At 35.2% G+C, this 21,460-nt stretch overlaps 5 protein-coding genes across 10 annotated transcripts; 3 read left to right on the top strand and 2 right to left on the bottom strand.

Moving 5' to 3' along the window:
• Positions 1–5,283: 5,283 nt before the first annotated feature.
• LOC106358377 (putative recombination initiation defects 3) lies at positions 5,284–8,024 on the top strand. Of its 3 annotated transcripts, none has more exons than XM_048758796.1 (12): positions 5,284–5,543; positions 5,760–5,871; positions 5,946–6,090; positions 6,197–6,322; positions 6,441–6,493; positions 6,578–6,763; positions 6,904–6,975; positions 7,059–7,100; positions 7,194–7,255; positions 7,350–7,497; positions 7,584–7,665; positions 7,761–8,024. In XM_048758796.1, the coding sequence occupies exons 1-12, from the start codon at positions 5,485–5,487 to the stop codon at positions 7,859–7,861; spliced, it is 1,188 nt and encodes a 395-aa protein (XP_048614753.1). In that variant the 5' UTR covers positions 5,284–5,484; the 3' UTR covers positions 7,862–8,024. The 3 variants fall into 3 exon arrangements, with proteins under 3 accessions (XP_048614753.1, XP_013653607.2, XP_013653604.2); XM_013798153.3 differs by having other exon boundaries at positions 6,575–6,763; positions 7,200–7,255; XM_013798150.3 differs by having other exon boundaries at positions 6,575–6,763.
• Positions 8,025–9,512: 1,488 nt separating this feature from the next.
• On the top strand, positions 9,513–12,995 carry LOC106358376 (acyl-CoA hydrolase 2). Of its 2 annotated transcripts, XM_048758505.1 has the most exons (17): positions 9,513–9,703; positions 9,782–9,874; positions 9,963–10,030; positions 10,104–10,179; positions 10,245–10,291; positions 10,382–10,507; positions 10,602–10,679; positions 10,779–10,866; positions 10,960–11,072; positions 11,205–11,267; positions 11,348–11,403; positions 11,484–11,588; positions 11,739–11,795; positions 12,072–12,173; positions 12,278–12,326; positions 12,447–12,515; positions 12,686–12,995. In XM_048758505.1, exons 1-17 carry the CDS (start codon positions 9,688–9,690, stop codon positions 12,761–12,763), a joined length of 1,284 nt encoding a protein of 427 aa, XP_048614462.1. In that variant the 5' UTR covers positions 9,513–9,687; the 3' UTR covers positions 12,764–12,995. The 2 variants fall into 2 exon arrangements, with proteins under 2 accessions (XP_048614462.1, XP_048614461.1); XM_048758504.1 differs by having other exon boundaries at positions 9,521–9,703; positions 10,779–11,072.
• Positions 12,996–13,622: 627 nt separating this feature from the next.
• Positions 13,623–14,743, top strand: LOC106358379 (NAC domain-containing protein 2). Its single transcript, NM_001315937.1, is given in 3 exon segments — positions 13,623–13,779; positions 13,891–14,171; positions 14,256–14,743. Coding segments are annotated over 3 exon segments (861 nt in total). The 3' UTR covers positions 14,679–14,743.
• Positions 14,744–17,220: 2,477 nt separating this feature from the next.
• On the bottom strand, positions 17,221–18,037 carry LOC111206446. Its single transcript, XM_022703300.2, has 2 exons — positions 17,866–18,037; positions 17,221–17,557 (listed from the first exon to the last, which is right to left on the bottom strand). The coding sequence occupies exons 1-2, from the start codon at positions 17,977–17,979 to the stop codon at positions 17,486–17,488; spliced, it is 186 nt and encodes a 61-aa protein (XP_022559021.2). The 5' UTR covers positions 17,980–18,037; the 3' UTR covers positions 17,221–17,485.
• On the bottom strand, positions 18,035–21,176 carry LOC106358380 (serine/threonine-protein kinase BSK4). Of its 3 annotated transcripts, none has more exons than XM_048758502.1 (10): positions 20,678–21,176; positions 20,426–20,546; positions 20,094–20,320; positions 19,890–20,025; positions 19,670–19,803; positions 19,481–19,586; positions 19,312–19,397; positions 18,901–19,230; positions 18,707–18,817; positions 18,035–18,598 (listed from the first exon to the last, which is right to left on the bottom strand). In XM_048758502.1, exons 2-10 carry the CDS (start codon positions 20,508–20,510, stop codon positions 18,347–18,349), a joined length of 1,467 nt encoding a protein of 488 aa, XP_048614459.1. In that variant the 5' UTR covers positions 20,511–20,546; positions 20,678–21,176; the 3' UTR covers positions 18,035–18,346. The 3 variants fall into 3 exon arrangements, with proteins under 3 accessions (XP_048614459.1, XP_013653611.2, XP_048614460.1); XM_013798157.3 differs by having other exon boundaries at positions 18,035–18,567; XM_048758503.1 differs by having other exon boundaries at positions 20,094–20,257.
• Between the last annotated feature and the right edge of the window lie 284 nt (positions 21,177–21,460).

The raw sequence follows: 21,460 nt of genomic DNA, 5'->3' as shown, positions 1-21,460 counted from the left end.
TAAAAAACATATAACCAACATAATAAGAATAAAAAAAATTATTACTTAATACACAACTTACACAACTAAACTGTAGAAAAAATATCCAGAAACAAAAGGTACTCTCAACGACCTTAATATAATTTATGTAATCTCAACAGTACAAGTAACAAATTAAAAAGACAAACAAACAATAAGTGTCAGTGACACAGCAAGCAACACCACGAACTATATCAATCACATTACTAACACAGTTTAGTCCTTCATGAGTGAAGAACAGTGCATATACAGTACATCATCACAACTCTAACCCTATAACAATAAAAAACTTAAAAAACAATGATAAATCCAAAACGCAAAATTCACAGCTACAATAACCCTAACAAATATTGAGTTGAAACAAGAAATATGTCTAAAACTCCGCGCTTGCGCGGGGGCAATGCTCCTAGTAAACTGAAAATGTACGTTACTATTAGAAACAAAGAAGCTAATTTATTCATTTTAGACCGAAAGATGTTGGGGTAATATAAACTATAAAGTTTAATAGTGTACAGTTATTTGTTTTGCGTGATTATTTGGTTCATCATTCAATAGTGTTTGAGTATTTGATATTTGATATCTTTTAAAAAATAAAATAAAATAAAATATCTAAATTAGATTATATTTTTAAAATAAAATAATAAAAATACATAAAAATAGTTACAAAAAATAAATTAATTAATATTGTTAGGTCTTCAGCAAAATACTAAACCATATATCCTAAATACTAAACCCTAAACCCTAAACGTTAAACCATAAACTTTGAATAAACTCTAAACCGTTGGAAAATCTTAAACCCTAAATCATACATTAAAAACTAAATTTTAAAAACACTAAACCCTAAATCCTAATCACTAAACCCTAAACCCTTGGGTAAACTCTGAACCCTTGGATAAATCATAAACTCTAGGGTTTAATTTTAAATATTTTTGATTTAGGGTTCAGGGTTTATCCAAGAGTTTAGGGTTTAGTGATTAGGGTTTAGGGTTTAGTGTTATTAAGATTTTTTTTTTAATGTATGATTTAGAGTTTAAAATTTTCCAATGGTTTACGGTTTATCCAAGATTTAAGGTTTATAATTTATGGTATATGATTTAGTATTTTGCTAACGGTTTAACAATATTTTTTTTGTAACTATTTTTATGTATTTTTATTGTTTTATTTTAAAAATATAATCTTATTTGGAAATTCAATTTTGTTTCCGTTTTTAAAAGATATCAAATACTCAAACACTATTGGTTGGTGAATCTAGAGGTTCACCCAAGAATTTCTCATAAAAACGAACATGAAAATATAGAAGAAGTTACCATATTTGCCTATTTGGAAATGAGTTATTCTTGGGTTCACCCCCTAGTGCGAACCTCTAGATTCACCAACCAATAAAAATTCATTATTTCAAATTCGATATCTTTTAAAAAAGTAAACAAAATATTGTTAAGTTATATTATGTTTTTAAAATAAAAAAGTAAAAAAAAGATAGTAGTTACAAAAAAAATAATTTTTAAAAAATATTTTTAACGTCGTCAGCAAAACACTAAATCCTAAACCCTAATCCCTAAACCCTAAACCCTTGGGTAAACCGTAAACCCTTGGATAAATCCTAATCTCTAAATAAAAAGCATTAAGATCCTAGACCCTAAATCCTAAACCTTAAACCCTTGAGTATTTTTAGTGTTTATTGATTTTGATTTTGAGTCTAGGATTTATCCTAGAGTTTAGAGTTTATCCAAGAGTTTAGGGTTTAGGATTTAGGATTTAGGATTTAGGAATTAGGATTTAGGGTTTAATGTTTTGTTGATGACGTTAAATTTTTTTTTTTTTACCTTTTAATTTTAAAAACATAATATAATTTGACAATATTTTGTTTTCCTTTTTAAAGGATATCGAATATAAAATAACACAATCCTATTGGTGAACCTAGAATAATTCTTTGGCAATAGACGTTTTCTGTGATGTATGGCTGTGTGGCATATTAAGTGCAAGTTTATAAAATTGCTTGACTTTATTCAGCTTAATACAAGAGTATGTATACATTTTTTTTTTGCCAAGGAAGAGTATGTATACATAGACCTTAACCGACTGCTTTGGTTAAGATAACCTTACCAACTACTTACATCATTATCTCTTAACCTTGTACATATCTCTAAATATACTCATCAGTATTATCCAATCCAATAATAAGGCATTTCGAGTATGCTATACGTTTGCACATCGCTCTCAAATTGTCAAGTTTAGCGCGTGGGGACCGTAAGGATTTCTAGTTCTAGTCTCTAATCAACACAATAATTAGGCTTGGTTCTCTCCAGAGCATGACACATCAGACTTTAAAATGCATGAGGAACTGACATGTCATTAACTGAAAAAACTTGCAGAACCAATTAACTTATTTCGTTTCTACACGTCATTTTTTCTTCTCCATTGAAATCAAAATCATATCCTCAAAGATGGTGGAGTGAACAGATTCGTGGGTCTCTTGATTCATCTTTAGTTCACTTTCTCTGTCACCGGATTTCATAGTTCGACTCATCTCTTCCAGCCTTGTGGCCAGCTTCATCTCCTCATAATTCACCTCTGTCTCGAGCTTCCTCTTCTCCGTCGCAGTTCGTCGTCTGTCTCGGGCCTGAATCGTGACCTCCATCTTCTTCTTCTTCTCAGGCTTGGCTCGTGGTGGTGGTTCGGTTCGTGGTCCAGCCAGCAGCACCGTACTCGTCTTCTGCAACTCCGGTTATCACTCCGTCGTGGCTGAGCTTCCGATTGAGAAGCTCGACAACTCCTCCAATGGGTCTCTCTTCCAAATCGCCTACTCCGTCGTACTCTCAGCCATCGCAATCGTCGGAAACAGCCGTGGTAATCGCCGGAATTGTCGGGATCGAAGTGAAGAAGAACGACAATGGTGATCTTTAGCTGTTTTGCACATATAGTCCTTAACGTTTTCGACTATTCACGATTTGACCCCAAAACTCTTGATATTGCAGATACACCCTCTCAAATCAACCTCTGTACTTTCGATTGTGAAATTTAACCCAACCAAGAATTGTGAATTTGCAGCGCTGGTCCCTGAACTTTTGTTAAAATCACATTGGGCCCAAGACTTCCATAATGTGCAATTTAACCCATGATTTTCGCCATAAACTTCCAAATGTTCATTCCAAACCCTATCAAATGCAATTATGTATGAAAATGCAATATAAAGACCTAAATACAACCTAGAATGATTAGAATGAGCTAAATGATATCCTAAATACCATTAAAATCATGTTATATCATAGATGAGAGAACACGATCCTCCTCCATCTTCTTTCTCGGAGAGTGAAGAGATCCGTGAATAAGTGTAGAGAGTTTTGGGTGGGAGTTCTAGGGTTTATGGTAACGGTGCAGATCTCTGGTGGATTGTGAAGATTCCAGCATCCAGTGATGGTGAAGAGCGGCAGCTCCGACGTCGCTCTCCTCCACGTCTCGGTTCCGCTACATAATACCAACAAGAGTAAAGATGAGATGACTCTATCACTCTAAGGACAACAGTGGTGGTGACGATCAGAGATGAACACAACGTTTTTTCGCATACATGAACGGAGAGGAGGATTTGAGAGATGAACCAAGAACCATACGAAGTCTGAAGGAGGGGAAGAAGAGAAGATAAGAAAAAGAGGTGCTGGTGAAAAGCATCAGTGTTTACAATATAAATAAGATGATAACTTGGCTTTAGGTAGAAGGAAATATATATGCTTACAGAAATATACGGGTTAGAAAGTGAATAAAATAATTGAGTTTTGGTTTGATAAAAATAAATATAATAAGACAAACCAAACAAATTATAACAAAACCAAGTTATTACAATTTATTACTAAATTAGTGAAATCGAAGACCATATAACAATCGAAGACCATATAACATAAGTAACATTCAAACATGAAGAAGACCACAAATTCACAATCCGTAATTCCATCGGGTGAAGAAGCCACAAACAATCAAACCGATGATGGATTATTTGATGAGTTGTTAAGCTTAAACTAAGCTGAGATTTCCTCAAGAATAATTTTTTTTGAAACTCAAGAAGAGTCGAAAAAGCTAGCTTTGGTTCTAACTGCTAAGAAGAGTCGATCATACTAGCTCTGGTCTAATTCTGATGCAGATGGTCGGTCTCATTCTCAAAGTTGGTTGCCAAGTTCATCAAAATGAAGGAGCAACTACATTAACAAATAAATAATGCACAAACATTTATGTGACAAATTTTATCAAAAATATCACATAATATATTCTATGTAAAATATTTTTCAAAAGCCAATACTAATATTGGTGATAGAGAATATTTATTGAATCATTTTACAAAATATATTATTTTAACAAAGGCTAATTATTTTACTACAATATTTAATTTTAAATTTGAAGTGAAGTGAAGGACATTTACTACAATGTTGAATTTTCAATTTCGTGAACCAGAAAAGCGTAGGAAAAGAAATGAATTGGACTTCTATCTTTAACCTTAAACTCAATTGAAAAATAAATGAATAATAAAGTATAAATATAAAACTGATGTAAACAAAAATTTAGCATATATAATTTAGTAAGAAAGATAGAATACGAAATCAAAATAAGGATCAAACACATAAGTATGGTTATAAGATGGCTGTCAAAAAAAATATATTAAGAAAATGCTTAAGTTCTTTACATTATTTTTAATTAGAAGTCCACATTATTTTTTTATTTGATCGATACAAAAGGTAAAAACAAGGATTAAACCGATTTTTTAATATATAAAAATGTAAAACTGATATTTATATTGAAATAAATTTTAAAATACAAAATACTTTTATGGAATGGAAAGAAGATATTATTAGAGTCTTTTAGACTACAAACTGGAACCTAAAACCCAAAAAAACAGTGAGATCTTACACCACCAACTTGAGAGTAAAGGTGCGAAAAAATTAATTTGGAAGCTAATCTGTTAAAGATTAATATCAAATAAATAATTATTATACAATAACCAAAATATAAAAAATACAATATATGTCTAGATTATGAATATTTAGATACAAAAATTATATTAATATAATTATTCATTTATAAAATGAAAATATTTTATATGAAATAAAATTTAAAATAAAAAAAATCCCGCAGCGTAGCGCGGGTAATTACCTAGTGACTAATGAAGAAAGAATGAAATTTCACTAGGACTACAGCTAAGCTCTTTATCAATGATTGATACGCAGTATTTTGTGTTGATTTAAAAGACCTATGGGCTTTGTTTATGGGCTTTATCATCCATCCCATAATAGTAAGTAAAAGTTATTCCAATTTTCGCTACTCGCTTCAATCACTCTCTAGTACTTTTTTTTTTCTTTTTTTTTTTTGGAACACACTCTCTAGTACTCTCTATAGATATTTTTCTTTTTCAAAATTCCTTTCAGAGACTTCTCTCCCTCTTCTCTAATTTGAAATATCGTCGAAGAAGAGCTGCGATCTACGATGAAGATGAACAAAGCCTGCGATCTGAAATCGATTTCGGTGTTTCCTCCTAATTTAAGGTACTGACATGGATCACTTCGAAAGAGATTATCACCGTTTAGGATTTTTAATTTGGGATTCATCCTCTATTTCCAGTGATCTCTTATGTGGTATTTGTTGCTGATTGATCGATTCCCTAATTAGGTTTTGAATAATATTTGGGGGAAAATTATGTATTAGCTAGCATCCGAGGACGTTAAGTTGCGTTTGATCATGTTTCTCTGTGTCTATTTTAGAAGGAGATCGAGCGTTGGACCCTCCGAACCGCAAGCATCGCAGGGACCTTCTTCTCAGCGAGGCTGTTTTTCTCAGATGACTCAGAGCTCTGTCGATCAGCTCTGTGATCAGGTTTTACTGACACACTCTTTTAATCTATATCTTCAATTTGTCACTCGATTTCATGCTTGTTCACTCTTTCACAGAGATTTACTTGTCAAGAACGAGATCTCTCTTTGAAGAAGAATAGTTTCTTGGCCCCGGTTAATCATAAACGAGATGATACTCAGATGCTTTCATCTCGACCTTCCAGCGGAAGATGGAGTTCTCTTTCCCTTGCAGAATCTAAATGTAAGTTTTCCTCTCTCTCTCTCTCTCTATATATATATATATTCTGAATAATGGACGGACTATACAACCCCATGCATAATATGTTCCACCTTTTGTCACTGAGTAGTTCGGATTAGTGAAGAACGCTTTAGGATGATGGAAACTTCGTTGAGCAAGTTTGGAATGATGCTGGATTCCATTCAGAGTGACATCATTCAAGCCAACCGAGGAACGAAGCAAGTATTTCTCGAAAGTGAGTTCTTTGTTTGATCTCTTTTTCAGTATTTATCAACCTGTTCAACAGCACTTCACAATGAATAACATCTCAACAGATAGCTGACTTTTATAGTTTCTATGTGTGTTTACTGCAGCTGAACGCCTACACCAAAAGTTGATTCTCCATGACACTTCCCTTCAGCATCTGGTAAAAGCAATTTATTTACTGCTTGCTTTATCGACCTTATGCAAACATATTAAAGCTTATTTGAAATGGTTTATCGGGTAGCAGATAAAGGAACAAACAGATGTTAAAGCCAGTCTTGATGGAGCTGTTAAATCTATTCTGGAGGAACTAACCAAATCTCCTAACCAAGAGAAGATAGCTCTGATGTTAACAGCTATCCCGGAGCAAGTAGAAACCTCTCTGCAGAAAATACAAAGCGAAATCTGCCACAAGCTTACCGGAGAGATTCAGGTGATGTGAAGTATTTTTTTTTTGTCTATCTCATCAGCAGAGTCTATATAAGATTTGATGTGATGATATTCAAGTTTGGTCAATCTTTAACTTTGCGAACACATGCGGTGCTTTAATTCCCACTATTAACTCTCTTGTAGGTTTTGGCTAGCTTGAAGATGACTGAGCCAGTAATAGCTCAGGAGGTTCCAACAGCACCACAAGTGAAGGAGGTCTTTTCTTCACCTACTCTCCATCTCTTTGCTCTTTAAGCCAAACATTTTAGGAAGTAATGCGGGATTTGTTTAACTAACAGTCTAAGGAAAACTTGCATGAGCAGCGTGGTCCAGCAGCCAAGGTAACTGGCTCTATTGCAGTGAACTCATCTCCTCTCTTTAGAGTTCCATTTTGTTTATAAGCTCAGCAGTTAATAACAAATGTGCAAAATCAGCTGCAGAGCAGTGCCTTTTGTGATGCTATACTGAAAACGAAACAACCTCAGCTTCATAGAAAGCAAGTCATAACGTTACTTTGCTACATTACACTTTCTATAACAGAACAATTACCATGGATAGATTCTTAGTATGTATATCTTGGATTATTACAGTCCAGATAAGACATCAGCGAGGAATGTAAAAACATTTTTATCCCCAAAGACACAAGTGGGATGTTGGAAGACGGTGAAACCAGGACAAAGAACGTTAAAGAATAACGCAGCAAGAAAGCAAGTGAAACGTGTAGGCGATCGTACGCAGGTGACTGAGTGGGATTATTATTTTTTATCTTTGGTCGGGTAGAATGAATAAGAAAACTTGTTTTAACTTGGTGAAGATTCATGCAGTTTGAGGAATGCAGCATTGTCATAGACTCAGATGAAGATATGGATGAAGGCTTTTCATGCTTGCTGAAAGGGAACACCAAAGGTACGAAAAGTTACGAAGTTAAAAGAGGGATGTATAAGATAATAGATGATAACAGAAGCTGAGCTGTGAAACTGATGTAACTGTGGTCACTTCAGGAGCTAGCTTCGAATGGGATGCCGAGAAGGAAACGGAAAGGCTGCTGAAGACAGCGAGGAGGACAAGGAGGAAGTTCGGTAACCCCATAATAATAAACTGAAAGCAAAGGTGAAGTAGCAATGTTAAGGCATGTCTAAGATATCAATCACAAATGTGAACGATCTAAACTTGTAGTGAACTTTTCATTATAACATATACAGTGTATATATTTTCTCATTTATGTTGTAAAAGTTTGTGATTTTATACAAGTTTTTTTAGAATTATATTTCTTAGAGTTGTGACACGGGAGTCGTATGATTTGCAAAAATTCTTAGAACTGTATGTAAAAAGATTTCCTCTAGAAAGATAAAAGAATACTAAAGGATTTGGTCAAAGATGGTGAACAATGGAATTGGTGTGGGTCTCTCTGGCTCAGTTGGGAGTTTTCATATCGGAGCAGAGAAGCTAAATATGATTCACTCGGAAGTCCACACAGGCCCATATGTTAGGTAGGTACGGTACTAGTTTATATTATTAAAAGAGAATTACCATTTGAAAATGTTCATTAATTAAATTCTCTATTTTTTTTGCTTATCTTTGTATTTATGAAATATCCTAAAATGAATAAAACTGTCTAATTTATAACTTGTCTTTTCATTTACATTAATGAAATATGATTAAATGAATTTAAACTTCCTATTTTATTGTTTGTCTTTTTCAGTTATTTTAATGAAATATCCTTAAATAAATTTGGACATAATGTCATTTAATCAACCAAAAAAACTCATGAGTTATCTTTACGTGCATAATTTTAATAATGGAGATTTTTAAAAACGTGCATCATTAAAATGTTACCTAAAACATGCAGCACTAATATATAACATGCATCAATAAAACTAGAATTTGACTCACACAATTGTACGGATATTATTTTCAGTTGATTAAATTTAAAAATAATTATTTATTCAAAAAATATTTAAAAATAGCTATGTTTTTAAAAATTATATGGTATTATTTGCTCATAACTCATTTGTCATTTGATAAATTGTTAGAAAGAAAATTTTAGCATAATATAACTCAGTTGTCATTTGTTAAATTTATGGTTTTTATTTATATTTTTATTATTTAATTATAATATTTTCATTTTATATTTGAAAGATAAATGAATTTTATTTCAAACAATATTTTTGTAAATATATTTTTTTAAAAAATAATCAATTAAAATTGTTATTATCATTGAATATCATTATTTTTGACATAATTTGAGTTTTCGTTTACATCAAAACTTATCATATTTTAGGATAATTTTAATTTAAAATGTAATTTTCATATTTTTCAAAAAAATTCTAAAAATATTTTTTAAATATTTTGTTATAATTGTTTAAAAAAATATTAAGTTGCATTTCAAATAAAAAGGTAAAGATATTAAAAATATTCTAATTAAAATATGTAAAATTTAATATAGTTTTAAGGAAATGGTCAAAATAAAAAAAAAATTACACATAAAATAATCATGATTTTTGTTAACTGGACGGATCATTATTTATATGATATCGTAAACGAAAGAAAAATTTTTGTTTTTAAAAATTATCTAATTAACTCTATACTCATTTTTTTTTATATGATATCACACATTCGTAAAAAAAAATTGAAAGTTTAAGATGTAAAAAAAAATATTTACTTAATGAATATAATACAAAATGAATATTACAAATACATTATTTAATAAAATAAATAATTAAAAACCGAAAATTCTCGTATAATCAGCGATCATTATGATTTATGTACTCCGCCTAAAAAGAAATAAATAATAAAGAAAGAAAGAAAAACAAGACCATTTTTATCCAACCCTGGTCGGAGGAGGAGTAATCCACAATCTCTGTTGTTGCTGCTGTTGTTGCTGTGGCGATCGTTAGACACCACCTGGCGATTTGTTCCGACTCGGCCATGAACACGGAATCAGGTAAGAGTTAGATCTAAGAAAATATTGGATAATTTATGGAGGATCCCATGTTTGTTGTTTGGTCTGGTGGTATTGCAGTAGTGGAGTTTCTTGGAAACGTGCCCTTACTTCAGAAGCTGCCGAGTTCTTCTCTTAAGAAAATCGCCCAAGTAGTTGTCTCGAAACGCTACGGTCTCTTTTTCCGAACTTTGAAGCTCTGTTTATTGGCTTTCAAGATAATAAGAAAGAAGATTTATCTGTGTTGTAATCATTTTGGCAGGGAAAGGGGAGTATGTGATTCGGGAAGAACAAGCTTGGGATGGTTGCTATTTCATTTTCTCTGGAGAGGTTCTTCCCTCTTCTTTCCTTTAGTATACATCAGATTATTTCATTTGTATTATTCTTGTTTTTTGCATTGCAGGCTCAGGTTTCCGGACCAGACGAAGATGAAAATCGTTCCGAATTTCTCTTGAAACAATATGATTACTTCGGCCATGGTCAGTCAGTTGATCATCATTCCCTTTTTTTTTTTTTTTTTTTTTTTATGTTTTTGTTTGTACAGGTATTTCTGCGCATGTTCATTCAGCTGACATAATTGCTACCTCCGAGGTTCTTTCTCATAGCTTTTCTTTCTCTCTATTAATTTCTTAAAAAGCTCAACATTTATGCTAACCAGAAGACTCTTCTCGTGCATTGCAGCTCACATGTTTGGTGTTGCCGCGTGATCATTGCCGTTTGCTTCAGACCAACTCTATCTGGCAGTCGGATCAAGAAGTCGACAAATGCTCTTTGGTCGAACGCATTTTACATCTTGACCCTTTAGAAGTACCTACCTCTTCTCTCTTTTTGGCTTGTAATCTCAGTATCTCTACATCTTGGTATTTTACTAATATGAGCTTCTTCCGTTCTTGTCTTGTAGCTGAATATCTTCAGGGGTATCACTCTACCTGATGCTCCCATCTTTGGCAAAGTTTTCGGTGGTCAATTTATGGGACAGGTATGCGAGTTTATTTACATTTTGAGTTTGCATATGTAGCTCCTTCTTTGTCAATTCAGGCTATTTCTAAGTCACCCACCTCTTACCAAAATTTCACAGGCACTTGCTGCGGCATCAAAAACTGTTGATTTTCGGAAGATTGTCCACAGTTTTCATTCTTATTTTCTTCTTGTTGGAGATATCGATAGTATGAACCAACCTTTAATTCCACTCCCACCCAGCAAGTATGCGTTTTTCTTCTCGTTAAATTCGCTTCTAATTATATATCATTTCTTGGCAGTCCCCATTATATATCAAGTTCATCGTATACGTGATGGGAACAACTTTGCCACCCGAAGAGTAGATGCTATACAGAAAGGGAATATCATCTTCATATTGATGGCTTCTTTTCAGGTTCTCCCTTTTATATGGTTTATAAATACACTCCTCTTACTATCTGCCTCCGAGAGACACTAGCCTTTCTTTTTCTTCTTCTTTAACTGTGAAATCAGCTTTTAAATTAATCTGTTTCATTGATTTTCACAGAAAGAGCAACAAGGATTTGATCACCAAGAGTCAGCCATGCCCTCTGCACCGGATCCTGATACGGTTATTTTTTTCCTCCAAAGTTTAAAATGGTTTCTAGAAATAGTAAGGGATTTCTTTTTATTCACCGTTATCTTCTGCAGCTTCTATCACTAGAGGAGTTGCGTGAACGTCGTATAACTGACCCTCAACTACCTAGGTAAGTGGTTGTGTTTGCAATTGTCTTAAAAATTATCTCAGGAAGCTCAAACTGAATCTCCAATTGTTTCTTCCTTTCAGGAGTTACCGGAACAAAGTTGCAACTGCAAATTTTATTCCATGGCCTATAGAGATTCGGTTTTGTGAGCCTAGTAATTCTACAAACCAGACAAAGTCTCCACCGAGGTGCACAACTCAGCTTAAATCTTGTGAATAAATTAATTATTAACCTGGTTCATGTGATTGATTACACATGAAACTCATCACTTGCATCACATTCTCTTCAGTTTTTTTTTTTGGTTTTTGTTTTATTATTCTGAAAAAGTCTTCTTGCAGATTAAGGTATTGGTTTAGAGCAAAGGGAAAGCTTTCTGATGACCAAACTTTGCATCGGTAAGTACTTCATATGTGTAAATCACCTGAACCATAGCCTATTATACGTTTGGTAACATTCCTTTCAGCTTCTAAAAAAGCAACAATCACTGGAGGCGAGTGAATTGTTTTTAAGGATCATTGATTGATAAATTTAGATCATAGTTGAGACTCTTAAAAGATCATCAGACTTTTAAAATAACATTGACAAATCTATATAATACTGTTCTTTCTGAAAGTTGTATTTATTTTGTTCATAGCAAAATGATCATCTGACAAGCCACGTTTGTTATACAGATGTGTTGTGGCATTTGCTTCGGATTTGATATTTGCAAGTATCAGTTTGAACCCTCACCGAAGAAAGGGCCTGAGATCTGCTGCACTTAGCCTTGACCATGCGTATATGAGTTTTATTTATTTGATTACATTATATACTGATAGGGAGTTCCAGTCAGTAATTATTACTTGCTTTTACTCTCTTTTTTTTTTTTTTTGGTTTGCAGGATGTGGTTTCACCGACCTCTAAGAGCTGATGACTGGTTACTTTTTGTGGTAGCTTTTTTTTATATCCTTTTTTTTTTGTTTCTTGTGAACAAAAGAAACATTGAAATCTCTAATAGACATGTTAGGCGTCTAACATTGACCCTCTTACTACGATGATTATTGCTGCAGATTGTTAGTCCAACTGCGCACATGACCAGGGGTTTTGTCACTGGTGAAATGTTCAACCGAAAAGGAGAGGTAGGCACTCCTTTACTAGCATCTTTTTTTTAATCTGAGAACACTGATTTTGACATATGATATAATTCTTTTTCAAAGCGTCAAAATTTCGAATTGCCAAATGTTTTTTTAGGGGATGAAAAAGGGAAAAATATGTAATTCCTATATCTTTTTTTGGATATGTGAAACAGCTGGTTGTATCGCTAACGCAAGAGGCCTTGTTAAGAGAGGCAAGACCTCCTAAACCCTCCGTGACGTCGAAGCTCTGATTTGGCTCACTGTGTTAGTTTAAAGATGTGGCGAATAAAGAAAAGGAAAAGATGTACTGAAGACATTAGAAAAAACATTTGGTAATAATAAGATTGATGCTACTTGTGTATTGTTATTAGACAAACCCCGTTTCTTTGGTATGATTCGGTTTTTATGTCTTATGATGATGACATGTATTCATATCTATAAATTTACTATTGTGTGGTTATGAGAAAATGACATTTTGGTCGATTCGTTGTGGGAATGGCACGCGGGCCGAACAGCCCAGCATTGATTAGGAGTAGACTGGGGGGGGGGGGGGGTCCTGAATCCTTTTTTAAGTATTTAAGAGTAATTTTGGATCTGTCGCTTACGGTCTGGTCCACTTTTAGTTTACCGTCGGCTTTGATATATGCTATGAACCTTTTGCAAAAAGACAAAAACAAAGAAAAGAAAAGAAAAGAAATTAGTAAATTACGGGAGAAAGGGGACCACAGATCCACCGACCGGAAACGAAGAATCCATAGAGATAGACCCCATCGTGGTTCGGTCGTATCGGACCGGTTGGATTTGGAACTGAGTAGACCCCACTCCACTCCCATCTACACGAAAAACGTAAGCAGTGACAACATCAAACACATCGCCACGTCAGCGACGGACTTCTCCTCTGGAAACGTGTCCGGGCAGCGTCATCCACCCACGTGTGTTCTAGAAGCTCTTCTACTCCGCCTACACAAGCACCAGATTCCGACACGTGTCCTTCCCCCTCTCCTTATATATTTGACTCTCCTCTCCTCCGTTCCGAGTTTCAAAACGGCAAGTTTCAGGGGGGATTTCATTAGGATTATTACTACAGACAGATCCTCGAAATAGAAAAAAATGTCAGAATTACAGCTGCCTCCAGGATTCCGATTCCACCCAACCGACGAAGAGCTGGTGATGCACTATCTCTGCCGCAAATGCGCCTCTCAGTCCATCGCCGTCCCCATCATCGCTGAGATCGATCTCTACAAATATAATCCTTGGGAGCTTCCCGGTTTGTAGCTTCTTCTTTTTTTTTTTTTAATTTATTCTCACTTTTGGTGGTGGTTTTTGGGAATCTAGTAAATCTGAGATGATTTTTTTTTTCTTTTTTTGTTTCTTTCAGGTTTAGCCTTGTACGGTGAGAAGGAATGGTATTTCTTCTCTCCTAGAGACAGAAAATATCCGAACGGTTCTCGGCCGAACAGGTCAGCTGGTTCGGGTTACTGGAAAGCAACTGGAGCTGATAAACCGATCGGACTTCCTAAACCGGTTGGGATTAAGAAGGCTCTGGTTTTCTACGCCGGGAAAGCTCCCAAGGGTGAGAAAACCAATTGGATCATGCATGAGTACCGTCTTGCCGACGTTGACCGATCGGCTGCTCGCAAGAAGAAGAATAGTCTCAGGGTAATTGAATTACATCTAATTTTCCATTTTTTGCTTTATTTATTAATATTTTTATTAATCGGACCGGGTGTTTAATTTTTGCAGTTGGATGATTGGGTTCTTTGTCGGATTTACAACAAAAAAGGAGCTATCGAGAAGCGAGGACCACCACCAACTCCGGTTGTTTACGGCGACGAGGTCGTGGAGGAGAAGCCGAGGCTGTCGGAGATGGGCATGCCTCCGCCGCCGGTGATGCCGAATGATTTCGTGTACTTTGACACGTCGGACTCCGTGCCAAAGCTGCATACGACCGAGTCGAGCTGCTCGGAGCAGGTGGTGTCGCCGGAGTTCACGAGCGAGGTTCAGAGCGAGCCCAAGTGGAAGGATTGGTCGGGTGCTGCTAATGATAAGAATAGCCTTGATTTTGGGTTTAATTACATAGATGCCACCGCGTTCGGAGGTGGAGGGAGCAATCAGCTGTTTCCACTACAGGACATGTTCATGTACAACATGCCCAAGCCTTATTAGGTGCAAACGCAAACGCTCGTCTATGGGTATCACGAGATCGGTTACGGTCGATCAATGAGTGTGCCGATTCGGCGGAGCCGCCATTAGATATTTTATTATCATGATGTTGTTCAGTGTTACTTTTTAATTTTCTAAGCTGTCAGATTACGGGAAATCTCTAATCGGACGGCGGCCGATGTGTCATTGTACTAGTGTTGTTTAGTAGAAGAATCCACATGTCTTGTTCTTTTTGGGCTTTAGTGGGGGCATAAAAGTCAAAAGCTAAGGATATTTGTTATTATCTCCGTCATAATAATCAATTAAATATTTCATGATCTATCCGTTTCTGTTTCTGTGATCAGTTGTTTTTGACTGGGTGAAGGAAGATTTTATATGGTGGTATTTTTTAGTCTCTCATTCCAGAAAAATAGATTTTTTAGGTATTTCACATAAATTAAAAAAACATATTAAACTGTATCAATTAATTTTTTTGAAATTTATAATTCTTTCATAGAAAACACAAAAAATATATCTTTCTCAAACAAATTAAAAAAAAAAAAAATCTATCACTAAAGAACGGAGAGAATATTATATAAAGAGAAAAATCGAAAAAATCTAAATCTATACTATTAAAGCAGGATCATATTGTCCTTTTTACCTTATTCTGCCCTTTTCTTTACTAACATTGCATGTTTCATTAAGGGCAATCAAGTAATATTAATAACACATCTATATTGGGCCATTTTTTGGATCAAACCCACTGTCCACATCAAATATCCCTTGGGCCATTTGGACCGATTAAGAAATCAGATCCAATTCTCACATTTTTTTTTCTTTGGACCATTGAGTCCAAGTTTAAATAATTTTTTTCCAACCATTCTTAACTATTTTTTTTCTTTTCTTAATATAATTTAAGCATTCAAAAAAAATTGATTTTTTCATTGAAAAGTATAAATCTTTATTAAAAGTATATAATTATTTTTATTAAAAATATTAACCACATAATAAAATTAATTTATCAGGGTTATACCAACTTAATTCATTAAAGAAATACAGTTTAATTTTTTAAACATAAATAGTCATTTAAAATGAAACACGATAAAGAAAGATAAAAAGTTTAAGTATTTTATAAAATAAAACACAAATATATGAAATATGACGCTAAATATTTGTCAATTGAAAAAAAAAAAAAAAAATCCGCGCTTTCATTAAAATCTAGTAAACTATTAAAACAGAAGTATAAGTTTGAAATACCCTTTAGTTTTCTTCAATAATTACAATCTTCTGCCACTGCGTTTCAATTTTAATCAAAAAAAGATATTGTTACTTACCAAAATCGTAGGATCTATATTTACCTTAAATAAAAAATATATATATGACTACTTAATGACTGCGTCAAGTTATGGCCAAACAAACAAAGCTTATCAACCTTCATATATGTTAAAATATACTGCAATATGAAGGACTCTATACTAACTTATCTTTGGTGGATCAGTAATGCGTCATGGATCAGTAATGGCAATGTTAGTGGTTTAGGGTGGAGTCTTAAGGATCAAATGGGTTCTGAGTACTTTAGACTGCGGGCATGCAGTAGAAGCCTCTCAGCTTTGCATGCTGAGATGAAAAGTTTACTTTGGGCAACCTCATGTATGAGAGACATGAGGATAACCTCGATACGGTTCGAGACAAACTGCTTGGATCTAATGAACATAACTACTAACCCGATGGACTGGCCTACATTCGCGACTGAGATTGAGATGTACCAAAGATTACAAGAAGACTTCGAAGATGTGAACCTGTTTCATATTCTTCGGAGTAGGAATGGTCGGGCAGACGCACTAGCAAAAGAAGCAAGGAATAGAGGCTATATTTTCTCCTATATAGATCAGATCCAGTCAGACGGAGGTGCTCTTCGGAGGATCGGTTTGTCTGCCTCCACTTGATCTAGCTTAGATGGATAGCTGATAAAAAAAAAAAATACTAACTTATCTTCGGTCGTTTTAAAATATAGAATTATTAAGAAAAATATTGTTCCTTACCTAACAAGTTATTTTAAGTAGTGCTTTTCAATATAGAGTTTTAAAATAAGAATAATTGTTAGTATATTGTAACAAATATACTATAATATGAAGAATCATTATTATGTTCAAATATAAACTATAAACCCTAAAATCATAACTCAACATAAAATATAAACCCTAAAACATATCTCCAAACCCTCTATTGATAGATAATAGATAGTTATAAATTTTATAATATTTTAGACAACTACTTGGAATAAAATTTTAAAATAACAATATATGTAGTTTCATTTATTTTTTATTTTTTTGAAACGAACAATATATGTAGTTTCAATATTTTGTTTTTCACCTAATACCTTAAACAAAATCTGTTTTGTTATTGGTTTACGAGTTTTACTTTTATACGAACCATATTTTGAATAACCATCTTAACAAAATTCTAACAAAACGAACAAACAATTTAAATTTCAGTTATGAAACCAGATTTTTATTTTCAATTTATCATAATAATATTTTCGAATATGATTTTGATAAAGAACAAATCCTCAAAATCTAGTGAACCATTAAAATATAAACGTTCAGCTTTGAAGTCAGAAGTTCAGCTGATTTGGGTAGTGTATCTCCACGAAAGGGGCAAAGAAATTATTAATCAACATATGACTTGACCTGTTATTATGTCTTATAGTCGAAAGAGAAGAGTGGAGACACTATGAAAGCGCTAGAGAGTGTGAAAACGAGACAAAAGACTGATGAAAGTGGGTGTTTTGGTGTTCAGCTAACATTTTTGCTTCCGATTGTCTCCGCTTGTTACTTGTGCTTTGAAGAAGGAAAGAAAAAGTCTTTGACAGAATCTTGAGCTGATACTATTCTCTGTTTGATCTGCAAAGTGTTGTGAAGTAAGACTCAAATGGATGCATAACTGTCAACAAGTATAGGATATGGCATCAGCACTAGTCAAGACTGAAAATTCTCAGGTGACTTTTGATCAGAAATCGTTTCCCAGAGAGATCTAAACCCAATTTCAACCGTTGTACTAAGCAGCCAACCTAGAGACTACAACCCTAATCGAGAGCTACGTCGGCGATTTTTGTTCGTCTAACAACATCCTCGAGCTAAAGACGACGATAAGAATAGAATCAAACAGAAACTTGATGAAAAGAAAACAAATTAGGAGAAACGAAACTGACGGGATCAAGAGCGTTAGGCTCGGGGCCGTAATCAGCAGTGAGGAGTAAGTAAGACGCAACAGCAGTGGCCACCATCGTCGTTCTTCTCACCACCTTGTCCACCTGCGGATTCATCTCGAACCAACTATAAGAAGAAGAAGATGTCTCCGGAAGACGCAATCAAAACAAATATAAAAGAAACTCATTTTATTATCTTTGGTTAGTTAGTTACTAGGCCGTAATAGGCTAACATGGACCCCCAATTAGGCCCAACTATTTCAGTAGATCATTACTACAACGTTTGGTGTTAATTAATGTTGTTTGTTTACTCCAACCTCTTATGTATCAACTGAAACCAATGGCTTAGCCTTCTCTATCTACCATGAAGATGTTCTAACATTTTGAACTCTCTCTCTTTATGTACCAAATTGAACGAAGATTGCCCTTTAGCCTTTTTTTCCCTTGCAAGATATCTCAATCGTAAAAAAGAATAGTATTCAGTTCAGTGTGTGGAAGCTGATATCTTTCTGGCTTCAAGGTCGGATCCTTCCATAAGTGCCATCTTGGATTCCTTCTCCATTCCCAGGGCATCAAGCGCAGCAGACTGGAGATACAATGCAGCGTACCATACTGGAGAAATGCCTTGTGCTTTCATTGCATCCTCTAAAGCTTCTTTCGCCATGTTACCCATCATCAGGGAACTTAGACTGCGTCGTACAAAGACTGTTGCAGAGATCATTCCCAAGTCAAGAAACTGGTCCAACATTTATAGACAGGGGACACCCAACCGTCAACTAAAGAGCAAGGTCTTGTTACTGATACAAATACAAAATGCCAACGAAAGAAAGAAAGAAAGACAGACCTGAGTGTAAAACTCAATGGCTTCTTTTAAGTCTTTCTGTCTAAATGCAACATCGCCTTTCTTCTTCCACTCCACAGCTTCTTGCATCTGGCCCGTCCACCGAAACGATACCTGCATTTCAACTTAAAACAATAAATAATAGTTCCGAACTATAGCATTTTGATACAAGAGTTAAAGAAGCCTGTCACACTTACCGATTCATCATCTTTGTACCCAATTTTATCCAACATCTCAAGCATAGTGTTGAGGTCCTTTCGCATACAAGCCTCTCCAAAAGGAGATAAAGGTGACACAAAATCACCACGACCCATTAGGACATGAGACGGGACCTCTGCATCTTTATCTTTCTGGAGAGCTGTCAGTGCAGTTATCAAATATTTTATGTTTGGTCGCCCTCGAGCTTCATACTGAAGACAGCGAGATGCCATGCGTACTAACTCAGCGCCATCGCTGTCGGAAAGTTGTCCCTTCAAACAAGAATCGGCTAGCTTCTGAAGATTTCTGTCTCGAATCAAATCAAGGGCCTACCCACACAAACAAGGACAGGCTGAGAGATAAAAATGGAAAAGAGACTTCAATAACAATGTTGACATGTACACACTTACATGGCTAGGAGGAATATGCTTTCCAGCGAAAATATCAAGCAAAAGAATACCAAAGCTGTAAATCACACTCTCTGCAGTGATTCTCCCTGTAACAACAGCAAACCCTTCAATCTCAATAAATGGAAACTTATGACCCAAAGAAGTGGAGGGAAATTAAATTCAATTTCACCAGTTCGTAGATACTCGGGAGGGGCAAAAGCAAGATGTGTGCTGTAACTGTTCCCATCCATGCTATTCTTCATCAAGCCGAATGTTGAAAGTCTTGGATTGCATTCCTTAAATGGCCACAGCAGAGTCAGTGAAAGAAACATAAATGGTTTTCTCTGGGAAAAGAGAGAGCTTAGTGTAATGGAATTACCTCGTCAAATAAAACTCTGTAAGCATTGAGGTCATGATACAGAGTGCGTCCTCTGTTACAACAATATTCAAGAGCTTCTGCAAGGTGTAAAACAACCCGTACTCGCATCTCCCATCTCATCGGTTGTGTTTCCCCTGTTTCAGAAAAAAAAAATGTGCTAAGCAACTACTAAAACATGCATCCAATATATTCTTTGCTCAAAGGCCTGTTTTTCTTTTACAGTGGAAAAGGTGTTTGGCCAGTGTCTCATTAGGCATAAACTCAGCCACAAGTAATCTCTCGCCGCCTTCAGAGCAGCAACCGAGTAAAGTAGCCATTCTATTGCTGCGTAGATGACCAATCGATCTTGCTTCTTCCTGGAAACAGACACATTCAGAGTTGGAAGAGAACATTTATAATAGCTGAAACATGGTGGAAAACATACAAGGAATTGGCGTGGATCAGGCCAGGAAAATCGAGAAAACCGCTTGATAGCAATCTTCTGATGATTCTCCAACTTGCCTTTGTAGACAAGGTTTGGAGGCGTATCTCCATCTCCAGATACGACATTCTCCAAAGCGAAACCAGAGGTGGCGATCTTTAGCTGTTCTAGTGGGTATTCACGAAAAGACAGCAAATGTGTTTCCTCACAGTTCTCTTCGTTTTCCGTAACTTTTTAGCAATAGACAAAGAAATAAGAGAAAAGAGAGAGAGGCAATGTGGTTTCTAACAAGAGAGCTGAAAAACAAAACAAAACAAAACAGAGACTTCACTCACCAACATGGGGAGCTTCAGGAGGAAGAGTAGTATTGCGTGATGGATCCCAACAACATGTACCAATCTTAGAGCCTTGACCTCCCATTTAAGGGAATGGTCTTTTCATCAACAAGAGTAATTCCTGGGAAACAAAAGAGAAATGTCACAAGCGTTACTAATTACAAACAGACATCAAAGTAAAGATTTGAGTCTTTTTCTATTCGAAAACAAATTCATTTTTTGGGGCGGGGGGACAGAAACAGGTAGAAGTACCTTGTCAACTCGCTGGCTTTCTGGTGAGTCAAACTCGTCCAGTGACAGAGTGAGAGACCAGTACGCCCAAAAAAGTTTCCTCACAGATCAGAAAGGAGCTCCCCCCCCCCCCCCCCCCCGCCCTCCCGAGAACGTTTCTCAATCAAACCGAACCCAAAACAACGACAAGTTTCTGATACCCCCAGACAAGCAGATCGCAAGTATGTTTTTTTTCTGAACACGAACGTACATCTCTATGTGTAAGAACAATTTGCTTCTTCTTCTTCTTCTTCTTCTTCTTCTTCTTATTTTTCCAGTCAAACAATGTACCCACAAGTCGATGAATATTATGGTTAGGAATAGGCAACCAAGAATCCAGCGTCCACACAGAAATCAATTCATTTGACTCATTCATTTTCCATGTACACCCAAAAAAGAGAGAGAGAGAGAGATGTTTGATGTTTCCAGTTGTCTCCCAGCCAGATTAGGAAATTAATCTATACTACCCTACCTTCTCTATTTCTCACTGCCCCTCGGTATTCCAAAAGTAATCTATATTACCTTACTTTCTCCTCTATTTCTCACTGCCCCCTCAGTATTCGGAAAGTAATCTATATTACCCATTGGGGTTAGCTAGGGATCAGATAAATGTTTAAATTCAATTAAGGTGTTTTTGTAAAAAAATAAAAATAATATAATTTATTAGAAGTGGGGGTATATTAGAAATTTTTGAGAGATAATTAGGGTAAATAACAATAAGGTCCGCCGTAATCAATGTTTCAGTTATAGGCCTCTTTATATGCA

The sequence above is a fragment of the Brassica napus genome, chromosome C5 (assembly GCF_020379485.1).
Source record: "Brassica napus cultivar Da-Ae chromosome C5, Da-Ae, whole genome shotgun sequence".
Taxonomy (NCBI): domain Eukaryota; kingdom Viridiplantae; phylum Streptophyta; class Magnoliopsida; order Brassicales; family Brassicaceae; genus Brassica; species Brassica napus.
Note: the sequence above shows the minus strand (reverse complement) of the source record. Positions and strands in the feature narration are given on the sequence as shown.